This window comes from Microchirus variegatus (genome assembly GCF_963457635.1).
Source record: "Microchirus variegatus genome assembly, chromosome: 17".
In the NCBI taxonomy this organism is placed as follows: domain Eukaryota; kingdom Metazoa; phylum Chordata; class Actinopteri; order Pleuronectiformes; family Soleidae; genus Microchirus; species Microchirus variegatus.
In genome coordinates, this window is record NC_139818.1 from 21,285,436 (window position 1) to 21,299,425 (window position 13,990).

At 44.7% G+C, this 13,990-nt stretch overlaps 1 protein-coding gene across 1 annotated transcript in view; it reads left to right on the forward strand.

Moving 5' to 3' along the window:
• rab26 (RAB26, member RAS oncogene family) overlaps nt 1–13,990 on the forward strand; it is a gene marked incomplete at both ends in the record, with an annotated part of 91,349 nt that overhangs the window by 52,725 nt on the left and 24,634 nt on the right. The window contains 2 exons of the mRNA XM_083903753.1: nt 155–221; nt 11,713–11,765. Coding sequence (XP_083759879.1) covers nt 155–221; nt 11,713–11,765 — 120 coding nt within the window. The remainder of the gene's footprint in view (nt 1–154; nt 222–11,712; nt 11,766–13,990) is intronic.

Below are 13,990 nucleotides of genomic sequence, written 5' to 3' on the forward strand. Positions count from 1 at the left end.
ATCCAAAGATTTTAAAGTAGGTTCAGATTTGAATACTGTTGCTCAGCAGTGGGTCTTAGCAGATCAAAACAAAGTACATTTTCATACATATAGTAACATTTTTTTGAGCGGGAATTGGTAATTATGACGCTAAATATGCCATGTTTCCTTTCAGATTTGGGACACCGCTGGACAGGAGCGTTTCCGGAGCGTCACACACGCTTACTACCGCGACGCTCACGGTGAGACTCCTCGGCTTTGTGTTGTTGTTGTTGTTGTTGTTGTCAGTCTGTCTCTCAGGAACCACGGCCAGTTTTATTCCCCCCCGACACAAACAATTTCATTACCTTTCTGTTCTTGTTTTCGCTTCGTCTTTAAATGGAACGATTGCCACTGGCGGTGTCCCTGCTGCTTTCACTTACCTGTGGGTACAGGTTGGAAAAAAAACCAACATCTCCCCCCCCCACCACCACCACCACCACCACCACAGGCTGATTTCATAGACGGTGGCTCCGTGATGGGCAGGCTCCCTTTAGTTGCGAGGCTAACCACTGGGTGGGAAAATGAGCCTGACTTTCACACAGCGGGAGCTCCATCGTCTATTGTGTGCCGAGCAACCGCGTGTGTGTGTGTGTGTGTGTGTTTTCATTAGAGTGTGTTGCAGCTCTATCTTGAACAACCCCATCGAGTATAAATAGCAGTTTGCCCCAGGCCTCAACCTGAATGAGCAGGTGTTGTGGAACGCACACAGATCTGTTCAGTGGCATATAAAATAACACTGCAGTGAACACACACGTGTGTGTGTGTGTGTGTGTGTGTTTATTCTATATTCATGAGTGTTTTGAGTGTATGGAGTACCACGTACGTAATGTATTCATTGCTATCTTTCACTACGTGTGTGTGTGCAAGTGCTTGTGTACTTCTATTTGCTCCAATCTGAATTGTGGTTAGGCGTTATGGTTAGGGTAAGGTGTAAGACTTTGTTTGAGCTGTCCAAAATGAATGGAAGTCAATGCAGCGTCCTAACGAAGAAGAATAGCTGCACAAACCTGTGTGTGTGTGTGTGTGTGTGTGTGTGTTTTCTTGTACTTGCAGCATACTGAGGACCAGTGAGGGTTTTTACCAACAAAGTGAGGTCATTTTTACGGGGTCAGGACATTTTGGCCGGTCCTCACTTTGTTTTCATTGAAATCACTTCCTTAGGTTGCTATAACATGCTATACTCAATTTGTCAAAAAAAATATTCAAATTTTTGTCAAATGTAAAAAATTTTGGACCAAAACATTTTGGTCAAATTTTGGACCAAATTTTTTTTTCAAATTTTGGTCGACATAGTATAGTATTACGTTTTTGTCAAATTTTGGACCAAAATTAAATTAAAAAAAAAAAAAAAATCGAAAAAGTGTTCCAGCCCTTTTTGCTCTAGGGCTCCACCTGCAGACATTTTATGGTACTGCAACCAGTAGTTCTTTGTAGATGTCATTCATGAAGTAGATATTTGTAATTGTGTTAATTTATAAAGTGGAAATGCTGGTCCTCACTTTGTCAGCAACACAGTCCTCAGTATGCAGCAAGTACAAGAGAGTGTGTGTGTGTGTGTGTGTGTGTGTGTGTGTGTGTGTGTGTGTGTGTGTGTGTGTGTGTGTGTGTGTGTGTGTGTGTGTGTGTGTGGTTGGCCGGCTGCCCGGTGCTACTCTGTTCTATCAGTGCAACAGTTAACCTCCGCTGATCTTTAACAAAGCACCCGGGGAGCGCCGGGAAACAGCTCCTCCTCCTCCTTCCTCCTCCTCCTCGGAGTTGTCCGCATGCTGCTGACTTTTTAAATAAAGCTCATTCAACATGACGTGCAGAACCAGGGTAGAGGGCGCATGGCGAACGCACACGCAGCTGTCACACGAAAGCTGTGCGATTTCCCCCCGTGAACGAACGGACCGATGTGTGAATTTAATTTACACCACTTGATTATGTACAGTTCACGTCCCACCTGCTGCCCCACACTAAAGGGGGTAACTGTCCAGGTTTTGGTCCCCTGATCTGGCCCTTCAGACAGTCGTGGGGTGTTTACTGAGTTTTGGGCAGATTATCTGGCCAAATTATCCTGTCGTGTGAGAGATTAACTGACGCAATTGGACACAAGCGTAAGCAGAAACCCCTGCAAGAACCAACGACAGCGATTTCACCGCGATGTCGCGTACTTTTGTTTAGAACCGTAACTTGTACAAGCCAAGTCGAGTGCGGCTTCTCGGCCGTAACGTCGCACACGCAACAGCTATTAACCGACGACGGCGACGGTCCGCCTCCATGTCTGTTCGTATTCTAAAATCGTGTGAGTTTATGCGAGATCGCATCTAGTCTGTGTCTTCTCAGGGTTAAAACGTTGAAAATTTTTACGTTACAAAATTCTCCGATTTGAGTCAGATTTTGAAAATCCTCTAGTGTAGGGCAGACTCTTAAAGGTGCCATGTTTAAAGGGGAAATAAGTAGTTTATAGTGCCATCTAGAGGAGAGGCTGAAATTTACAACAAAGACCTGCTGCTCTGCTCACCCCCTCCCTTCCCTGAGCGCTACGGTGTCCTCAGCTGGTCAAATGTCGTCCTCGTCGTCTTTCTCCGTGTCAGCAGATGAGGTTCATGAGGCGAGGGAGAGGGCGGAGCTACCGCGGCCGTAGCAGACGAAGCGGAGAGAGAGGAGGCGGGACTTCCGCTACAAGTAAAGAGACGTTTGATTTGTTCTCTCGCGTTTGTCCTTACAGGCTCCGGTAGGAACATGGCGTCTCGCTGCTAACAGTGGCTATGCAACCGCGGCCCGCGACCATGTTATTTTACATGACTTTTTGAAACACTACGAAAATGAAACAAAAACTATTATACAGCGACTAGACAATGCAGGAGCACATAATATGTATAAAAAAGTGGATTTTGGGTCATATAAACCCATAAATACTACATATTGTACCTTTAAAACTTCACAACACTTATTTAGGGAAGTTGCGGCTGAATATCCCTAAATTTATTACAGTTTAGAAGATTTTTGGCGTGTCCAGAGAGGGCTGTTGTAAATGTCGGTCCAAAAATATAATTATAATTTGACCCGCATTTTGCACAGATGGTTTAACTTGAACCTAATGTCCTCTGATAGCTTTCCACATTCACAGGTTTTTCCTTAAAATGAAGTTATAAACTCCCACAATTTTAATTTAATGCCAACTAAAACCAGACGGCTGCAGGATAATATGCTGAAATCATACTGTATGATTCAATAATTAGCTCTGAGGGCAAAGTGAATTTGAGGCTGAGTCTGTAAATTGCGGAGGTGCTTGGTCATTAATCAACGTAGGGGACAAATTGGAAATGTGAGCTCATGATTGTGCTGTAAACAAACGGCGTAAGTCAGACGTATTGATAGTTTACGACCTAGAGATGGCGCAAAAAAAAATAAAATAAATCGGAGCATCTCAGAGTCGTCTTTCTGCGGAGCGTGGATTTATTAAACCACGTTTTTGCTGCCATCCGTCTCAACGCTTGTCAGATAATTCAGTGCACAATAAGTCACTGCTGTTGAAAAGCAGCAGATTTTTATTGTTCAAATGATTTTGCTCCGGTCTCCTCAGACGCAGAGTCGAGCATCTCCTGAAAGTGTTTCTTGGCCCCTGAGCGGCCATTTATTGTTTGTTTTATTCGGCTTACGGCCCTGAACTCGGCGTTAACTGTCGTTAAGCCATTAATGGGAGAGCGAGATGATCCGGGCAATCGGTGCAAATGAGCCGGCGGTTTGTGGCGAAGCTCTGTGCAATCTGGGCAGGTCCATCTGGTGCAGAGGGCGCCGCGAAGTCCAGCTGGGTTCCCAGAAAACCAGCTGCTAGACCTTTTTCCTCCCTGCTTTTTCCCTCCCTTATTTCCAAATGAGCTGACAGTTTGTCATTTCCACAGCGGGGGGAGTTACAGGAGAGTGAAAGAGAGATGGTGGATGGATAGTGTGGGGACGAAAAGTGAGCGGGAGAAGGTGAAATACGGTGGGAAAGTAGATCAGCGGTAGATGAATTAAGCCGTCAAACCGAGGAAAGGACAACGAGAGGTCCAGAGGGACAGATCCGTCAGACCGTTTCACAAACAAAGTGCTCCGCGAGGCTGAAGGACGCCCGGAATTACTGTGGAGACGAAAGGCGACCGGCATAAATCAGCTAATGTAGAGCGAGAGAGAGAGAGAGCGAGAGTTTCTATTGAAATCACTGCAGAGATTTCAATAGAAACTCAGCTCTGTAATTAAGTGGCGGCGCAGGAAGACGAGCTGAGCGGAGGGTTGTCAGGTTGGCATAATGGATGGACACGCCCACAACGACCTTAAATGACCAAATAATGAGGAACTGAATGCGGTGGGGAATGAGGGGGGAATAACATCGGAATCAACCTGATGAATTCAAAAGTAAAGACCAGGAAGTGGGACAGAATTTACAGTTAGCCACCTATGGGTGACTTTGCCTGAACGGAAAACTTGTTCGTCATCAATTTGAATCAAATTAATCATTTGAGTGAACGAACTGACTCGGATCACTTCACGAACTGACTCGGATCACTTCACGAACTGACTCGGATCACTTCACGAACTGACTCGGATCACTTCACGAACTGACTCGGATCACTTCACGAACTGACTCGGATCACTTCACGAACTGACTCGGATCACTTCACGAACTGACTCGGATCACTTCATGAACTGATCCGTTCCTTTCTTAGTTCAGTTGAGCTCAGCAGCGATCGTGGGCGGCCGGGAGTGGAACTGCCGCGTTCTGTGAATCACTCGCTTAGTCGTTCGCCGACGCCGTCGCTCACTCGCGACTCTTCGGCAAAACGACGCCAGCCAACGTGCGCCGAGCGCGGAGGGAGTGACTAGTAAGAAGAACCGTTTCTGTCGTGCTGCTGCGATTCGTTCGCGCTGTTGGTCACTGACTCGGTCGTGATTCGCGAACGAACGAACCGAGACGGAGAGAACCGAACTGTGGCTGAGGACATGAGTCAAGTAGCAGGGTATTGGGCTCCTGCTAAGCACTGAACGAATCTTTTGAATGAATCATTTTAACGAACCGATTCAAGTGATTGAGTACACTCAAATGAACTGCCGATCCCATCACTGGCCTCAATTGCTCATTTCAAGTCTTAATCTATAGAACATGACGACACTGTTGTAAATTATTCTTCCATTTAAAGAGAGAATGATTGATCACCATCATCGTCCAATAAGTGCCTGGTCTCAGGTGACGTTTTTTCTGAAACTTCCAGTTGCAGAAACGGCATCTTTACAGTCTAGGGTTTAATGCTGCTCTCCTGTGATGTTTTATTTTGTCACCACAGCAACACATTCTGTGTTTTGGGGGGACGTTGATTTATTCATTCACTTGACAAACGGCTGTTCTCGCTCCTCTGGATCAGTGATCGTATCAGAATTTAGAGCGAATTTATCCTACATTTTAAGCTTCGATAGAGTTTATAGGAGCAGGTGATGTCTTTTTTACGTCGAACGTGAGAAAATGTTGGCAAAACCGCTCCGAAATCATGGAAATAAAAGATGCAACTAGCTATTCCAGAACTTGCTCGCTTGAGAATCATCCAGTTTTTTAAGTTTTCTTCAGTATCGAAGTAGATTAATAATTATACATGTACATGCTGATTTCCTTGTTATACAGTTCCAAAAATGCACAGTTCCCTTACCTTAACCACAAAGTGTTACCTGTTACCACAACCAGTTGATGCCTAACATAACCATAACCATAACCATAACCATAACCATAACCATAACCACAATTCAAATCTGAGTACTAAACTGACCCAGGTACTACAGGAAACGAGGTTCTGCCTCATTTGGACCAGGTTTTGGTCATATATCATATATGCTGAGGGCAGTACAGTCAGTCAAGTACACACGCTTCTTGCAACTTAAAATAGATGAGGTCACATTCAAAAATGGTTTTGAGACTTTACTCTTGTGACTTAAAGCGGAACTAGACCGGAAGTTCCTATTAAGGCTGTTTTTTTGGTGTGTATCTGCGTCATTACCTTGTTTATGAAGCCTGACGGTTCGAAACAAACAGTTCAGCCATTGCCGAGAACGTTGTGTTTTATTTTAATCTCGGGGCTCAACGAGATCTCAGAAAATCCCGTAATAGTTACCTAAGCAACGGTTCTCCTGAACAACCGATCGTCCTGCTCCGGGCACTAGTCCGGGCACATCCGGTTACGTACATTGAACCACAGAAGAAGAATAACGTCCGTTGTGGAGGTGTTTCACGAGCGACAGTGTCTTCTGACTCTGGGTCTGACTCCGGTTTAAAGTCATCAAAGGGACTGCGGCGGGGAGTCGTGAAGAAGCTTTTTTTAAACACTGTTAAAACAATGTTTTGATAATGAGGAGCAGTGCATCCGCCGTTCCAGAGGGGGGCGCTGCGCTTCTGAGAACGGATGTGCTGGATAGTACTGGCCAATCACAAGACTCTGTCTTCTGGGGGTGAAAGTTCACTCTGAAATCTCGCAGCAGAAAAACAGCGTCAGAAAAGAGGATTTCTATCGGCTAGTTTACAGAAACTAGGAGGTTTTTGACCATAAAAACAAGTTAATGTATGTAAGTAGACCTCCATAACTAACATATATGTGCAACAGGACCACTCTATGTGACCTTTAAGTTTGAGAAGAAGCTCAGAAAGATCCAGTTGTGTGTCGTTTGTGTTATTTTAGGACATTTTCTGACAAACGATGACCCTGGACCAGTTGTCCTCATAGGTAAATGTTAGGCAATGATTGGTAATGGTTAAGGTTTGGGGTAAAGGTTTTATGTTGGACTGTCCAAATGAATTCAGAAGTCAATGCAGAATGCAGAGCACTAGAAAGGATAGTGTGTGTGTGAGTGAATGTATAAACATTCTCTATCTCCGCTTATTCCGTCGGCCTCCTTTCCAACATGCTCCGGTTGTTTGTTCTCGTGAAACCTCTCTCAAACGCTTGCCTCCAAATATAAATGGATTCAGCTGCGACGACGCCGGGGGAATTTAGTAATCGCATGTCGCGGCGTTGGATTCGGGCCCCGCTCCAAAATGGATGCCACACAAGGAACCCTGTGGGATGTGCTTAGACGGGAGAAGAGCTAGCGGACGACAACCGCTGCTCGAGCTGTCGGAGGAATAATGAAGGTGATGGACGGAGGGGGGACGCTCGCAGCAATTTCACGGTCTCCTATCATTTGTTCCCAGTAACAGTAACATCGTCTGCCGTGACGGCAACTTTCCTGAAGGGAATAAGTGAAGCTCCTCAGTCAAATAACTCACACACGGATATTCTTAATCCTCAGGTATCCTTAACGTGCAGTAATCCTCTGTGTTTTTAACGGAGCAGAAAAAGTGGAGAAATTCTGGCAGTGTTCTTGGTTTGGGCATGTAAATATGTAAATAAATTCTTCTGGGATTAAATTTTAAACCATAAGTCAAATTCTCATTTGGATCCAATGGCAAAAGAGGCTCTAGGGTGCCTTACTTGAGTAGAAATACAACCATATAGGCATTATATATATAAGTTCTGCACAAGGAGTCTGGTGGTTGTAGCCTCATATCTCATCTACAGACATGAAATTGCAATCGGTCTTACTATATAAATTTGTTTTTTTCCCCAAAATGTGAAACTATTTATTTCCTTTCTACTAAAATGCAAACTTCTCAAAAGTTAAAGTACTTCTTAAGGTGTAGCTACATCTAAAAAACACTTTGTTCAGGGGAAAACTAGTGAGTCTAGGTATCTAATAATGTTCTTTGTGTTTTAAAGTAATGAAATTGTATAAGTTGTGCATAAGTTGTTCACTCAGCTCTCAGCCCACTTCTTGGCATGTTTCCAAGTCAGGGATCGGGTGCGGTTAGCTTCAAAAGAGGGTGTTTGGTTAGCACCTGCTAAGGTTCTTTAAAGAAAGTGCTGATAATTTGACTCCTAACTTTTATTTTTAATGGTTTAATTTTGATTATAATGTTATTATTGTCAAATTTAAAGGTGCATTATGTAATAAATTTAAAGCAACTGGCCATAAAATCCTCCTAATATGTCACAGAGACTCAGGAATAATGTTCATATAACAAACTGAACTCACCAACAACAACAGTACAGACAAAATATTTGCATTAAAAAAAATCTTTTGCAGACTGCAAATCATGTTTATGTATGAAATCATGGTTTGGCATGTGGCGCCACCTACCGCCGTCTACCAATCATTGCAGTCAGTAGAGTCTCAGCTGCCGAGGAACCAGGGGTTGCCAGTTACGTCAGAAAACGAAACCTAAAAGACCTCGGTATTTTTGAATTTGAATGTAGTAACCGTTTTTGGCCACATTCTTACATATGGCACCTTTAAGCGTCGCCAGCCGTTTTGCTTTTGTTTTACTGCTGTGCCTTTTTTTTGTCGGCGTGACTGCATCCTGATTTATCTTCTGTTATAACCGCACCTGTCAAACGAATGGAGCAGAGTGAAGGTCTCATAAAATGGAAATAACTCCATAACTGGCCAATTACATTTAACAAGCCACACTTCGGGATTTATTGTTTGTGATGTCACATTTAGTTTGCTTGCCGCTCTCCGTCGAGTTAAAAACGTAATTTATCCGAGGAGCTGTTTTGTCTGCAGTCAGTGCTGTCACTTCTCTCAAATTGAAGCCAAAAACAACCACACGCTCCAAAAATAATGCTATACTTATTGTTTTCAGGATGATTTTCAGTGCAAACAAAAATCATCATTCATGAAAGCGTCCCTTTGATTGGCGTGAATATCTTTATTTGCATATATTTGAATGTCGTTTGTGTCGCTTGTTTTGAAGGGAAGTGGAAGCGGCCAAGGTCAGGCAGTGATTATTGACACTGATCATCATGCAAGAGGTGAAGGATGGCTGTGTTATTTATGGATCACTTGACTTTATCAAACTCCGACTCCTCTTGCTCAGGATTCCCCGCAGGAGGCTGTAGCAGTCAAAGTGTCTGTGGCTTTTGATTGAGGTACAGTGTCATATGTCAATCCAATAATCCAGCGGAAAGTTTATTATCACCCTCTAATGGGGATTTTCCATTATACAGTTCTGGCACTGCTCGGCTTGACTTGACTGGATCTTTTTTTAGTACCTTCTCTGGAGAGATTCCAAGTGAACGTGAACAGACTGCCTGGCCACCGATTGGAGTCGTGAGCGAGACCTCCGAATCGAACCTTCCATTTTTAAAAACTGGCAAGATCATTACAGCCAGCATACATGGCTGCTGTCCGCAAAAAGACACCGTGGTCCGTTGACGAGGTGAAGAAGATCCAGAGAGAGCTGGAAGTAAGATCCACACCAGGACCTCCACAGACGCTTACCCGCCCCAGGGGGGGCCCCAGGCTGGCCACAGACGCCACCACATACCGCCCCTAAACCCTGGAAGTCAAAAGTGAGTACTTAGAAAAATTTCACACACTCCTGGAGCTCACCACCGAGGCTTCCACAGATGCTTACCCGGCCCGGGGCCCCCCCAGACCGGCCACAACCACCACCACCACCACCACCACCACCACCATCTCCGGCCCCTAAACCCTGGAAGTCAACACTTTGTCATTTCTTTCACTAACTCCTGGAGCTCACCACCGAGGCTTCCACAGACGCTTACCCGGCCCGGGGCCCCCCAGACCGGCCACAACCACCACCGTCTCCTGCCCCTAAACCCTGGAAGTCAACACTTTGTCATTTTTTTCACTAAGTCCTAAAGCTCACCACCAGGACCTCCACAGACCCTAACCCGGCCCAGGGGGGCCCTGTCACGGCCACAACCACCGCCACATCCCGCCCCTAAACCCTGGAAGTCAACACTCAACGTCCACCATTTCTACAACTTGGAGCCATTTTCCAGCTTTTTCACAAATACCTCTCCCTACGGCGCTTCACGTCATGCTATGATATGATGACCCCGCCCATGTTGAGGAGGTACTTTGAATTAATGGAAAATGATGTGCCCCAATACCCAAAGTGAGTAGAGTAGAGTGGAGTAGTGCTAGATCTAAATTATGGCCAAGATGTTGATTTCTGGCCACCATTTGCTCTAATTTTTTGCTCCGTGTTTGGTCTCCACCACACAGCTTCCTGCGATGGTTGTACCTCATCAGGCTGTTCAAGCGGTGATCGTGAACTCGTCAATAATTCTCTGTTACTGGAAGTTAAGTGGCCTAAAGGGGGATGAGTGAGATTTAGGAGGAGACACTGTGCACCATAGACTGTAAATACAGGTGAATATCGTGCTCCAAATTTGTCTTTATGGACTAGTGACATCATTTGTAGCCAGTAGAACTCGTGGTTCTACCCTGTATTTATCGCACCAAAGAACCAATCAAACCCGTAAAAGTATAAAAGGCCAATCGATACTTTCCGCATGCTGAGATCCACTGAGGTCCACTATGGATTGTGTGGTTGTTTGTGTGCAGCAGCAGAAAATGTGTATTTGTATTCTCCAGTTAGGATGTTTGTGCAGTTCAATCTGGGACCTATGTATGCAGCTCTAAACAAATTCAGAACGTGGAAGGTTTTGCAAGGTCTTAACGTGGACTAGTTGGGGATTTATGACCTGTACTGCAGGGCAGCCATTAGGGGGTTTTTAGAGTTGCCATGTCGTCCATCTTTATACAGAGTCTATGGTTAAGACGGGCAACAGCACTGTGCTTTTTTTTTTGTCTTCACTTTTCTCTGTGCTTTCTGTTCGACTTGTCGCCACCTCTTCACTCATCCTTCATAGTTGTTGTTCTACTGTTTTGCAGCCTCACTGTGTTTACACCTGTGGGGGTGAAAAAAGCCCTCTGCTGCTCTGTGGTGAGAAAGTTCTTCAGCTCAGTTTGTCTTCTACCCGAGGAATTGGAAAACGGAGTGTAATTGGATTAAAGGAGGGTGGAGGGAAATCAGCCACAGTGCAGTGGTGAAGGGGTTAGGTTGCCTTTTTTTTCTTCTTCTACTTCTTCTTTTCTCTTGTGGTTGCAGATGGTCCACTCTCACGGTGATTACTTGTCGTTAGCACCCTTCACGGAACTTGTCCGGCTTTAACAAACAAGCAGAGCAGCTAACCTGAAATAGATTGGTGAAAATGAGGCTGCAGAGGTGGAGCAGCAACGGAATCAGGACAGAGATGCAGCGGTGGGATAAGATGCGTTGTGGTAATTAGCTCGGGCTAATTCCTCAAAGGGAAGGTGGATCCAACTGAGAAAAGTAGTTATGAAGGCCTTCAAAGGTGTAATGACTTTTTCTGTTCGACCGGGGTTTATATAGCACGTCATCTAGTTAGAATACTCGAGGTGCAGTTCCAGGTAATTAGGATTCACGCGTGGTTACTTTGTCAGGTGTGATGCTAACGCTTTGCAGAGTTGGAGAGCTCAGCATTTTTTGCTCCACAAGCAGCGGAAGGGATTTTTTTTCCCCTGCCTAATTGCTCCTGTGTAAAACCCTAAAGCCCTCGCCGAAACCTCATACTATAAATATTTAATCAACCTTTACAAAGTATATTCCTTTGCCAACCTACATTTTTGGGGTTTGTTTTTCCGTATATTCACAACTTTTAATTGCTGCCACACGCTGCGGAGTTCGACGCCGAGAGTCAAAAAAAGGTCTCATTTTGTTATCGGAGAGGAAGACGAGGACAAATGCAACATCAGAATTGTAATGATTTTGTTGTTTGAATTCCAATGTCATTTTCCTCTTTTTCTCCACAGCTCTTCTGCTTCTGTATGACGTCACAAACAAAGCGTCCTTTGACAACATCAGGGTAAGAGCAGTCGCACTTATCTGTTTCCTTCCTTGTTCACTTCCCATAATGCAACACAGTACTGCTAACGTTGTGGTGAAAATGTACTTGTATGATTCTGAAAAGTCTGAAAATGCATGTGTGTTACGTGATGATGCTATTGAATGTAGCTAGCTAGCATAAGCGCTAGGCTGTTTACTTACAAGAATTAAACATAGAGTGGTCCTGTTGCAAATATATGTGAGTTATGGAGGTCTACTTACATACATTAACTTGTTTTGTATGGTCAAAAACCTCCTAGTTGCTGTAAATGAGCCGATAGAAATCTCTCCGCACTGAAGCTCTCTTCAGCCGCAGTGTTTCAGACTGAAATCTTACACCCAGAAGACAGGCTGTGTTGTGATTGGCCAGCCAACAAGAGCTTTCCCAAAAAAACAGCGTTAATTGGTACTTCCAGTCTAGGTCCGCTTTAACACAAATGATGCGACGCAAAAAAATTAGCTTCGGTGTAACTTCACTAGCTTCAGTAATAGTGCTGCTCTCGGACTGCAACGTCATGTCATATAGATGTGTATTTCATAAAAACATAAGCTAGCTAATTAGCTTTACCATTACTTGTAGCTCCTAGCCTGAATGTAATCCCCTAACCCGGACTGTTAAATCACAGTAGGTTGTCGTTTTGATTCTCCGCCATTTTTATTCTTCCAAGTGTAAGCTAGCAATACCAAAGTTGCAAGTAACGTGGTGTGATATCCAGTTAGCGTAACCCCTAACCGCCAACATTAACCCCGTCTTTGACCCCGGTCTTTTATTTGGCCCATTTATACTTTTGCGTCTGTTTTACGTATGTTATTTCCGTCACGACCCTACTACACACCTCCATGCGTCTTTTGTGTTGGTACGGCCGTGACACAGTACTTCCTCTAGAGGGCGGTAGTGCCACGTCGCAGTCATCAACAAACGTGGCGACCATTGAAGTGGTAGTTTTATTGTGCGTCGTTACCGGTGTTACCGATGAGGGAGAATTTTCAATATTTCCGTACATTTGCCACAAGTTTTGACGACTTGCCTCACCCTATACCCCCCCTAGAATTAAACATGCCACGTCCCACAGCGTGCCAGTGAGTTAAGCTAGCTGCTTTCCAGGAAACTTTACTCTGTTTTAAGGTGGACTTCCATGCGACTTTGGTGCTTTATATATATATATATATATATATATATATATATATAAAGTATCCTGTTATTTAAAAGTGCAGCTGAACTGGATTTTAAAGTAACATGACGAGGTGTCGGCAGGAGCCGGATAATGAATGACGAGGACGGCGGATGAAGATGATCACAGTGGCAGCAAATGAAAGGAGGTGACCGAGCTGAAAATCATCATTAGAGCTCACTTTCCCTGGAAATAGATTTGTCTCTTTGTAGTCGCGGCCCCCGTCGTCGTCGTCGTCGTCTCTCTCTCTGTGAACTCTGCTCCCACTGTGATTCCCCAGCTATTTCCTGTCACTGCCCTCGCCGGTGCATCACTCTCTTTTGATTAACGCCCGAGTGGAAGCGAAGAGCCGAGAATGCTTTATGCATCTTACGCACCGAGGATCGGTAATGGCACCGCCGACCATCTGTCGGGGCCCCCGAGGCGTTTGCATCTGTGTGTGTGTGTGTGAACGAGGTATAGTGCTGGCCTTACACATACATGACCTGACTGTGTGTGTGTGTGCACTCCTGCAGGTGTGTGTGTGTGTGTGTGTGCGTGCACACTGGTGCACAAATGGATTCATTAACAGAGGACCGAGTGCCGTCTCTGGAGAGAAACCGACTTCAGCTTCACTACAAACAGCTGATTGGCGTCGTTATGCTTTTAATGGCTTCGATAAAATCCCTTTATCTTCTGTCTGAAGAGGTTGGACTTTATCTGCTAAAGTGTGATGGACAGTGTGTGTGTGTGTGTGTGTGTGTGTGTTAATAATGGCCAGGGTTAAATTAGTCTAATTTTTATTAGTGCATTATCTCAATAACGTCTTCAGGGAATGTTGTCAAACTGTTCACTTGGACTCGAGGAAGAAGTGATTCAATTTTTGGAGCTTAGGGCTCGACGGACTACGTTGCCACGACCTCAGAAAAATAACAACCTGTGTTGAAGTACGAGTCACGGCTGGCGTTTCCCTGAGAGCTGAACCTTTCGATCGGGAAAGGACGGGTTTGATTAGACTCGGGAAGAGAGAGAGAGAGCAATCAGGAATAATCAG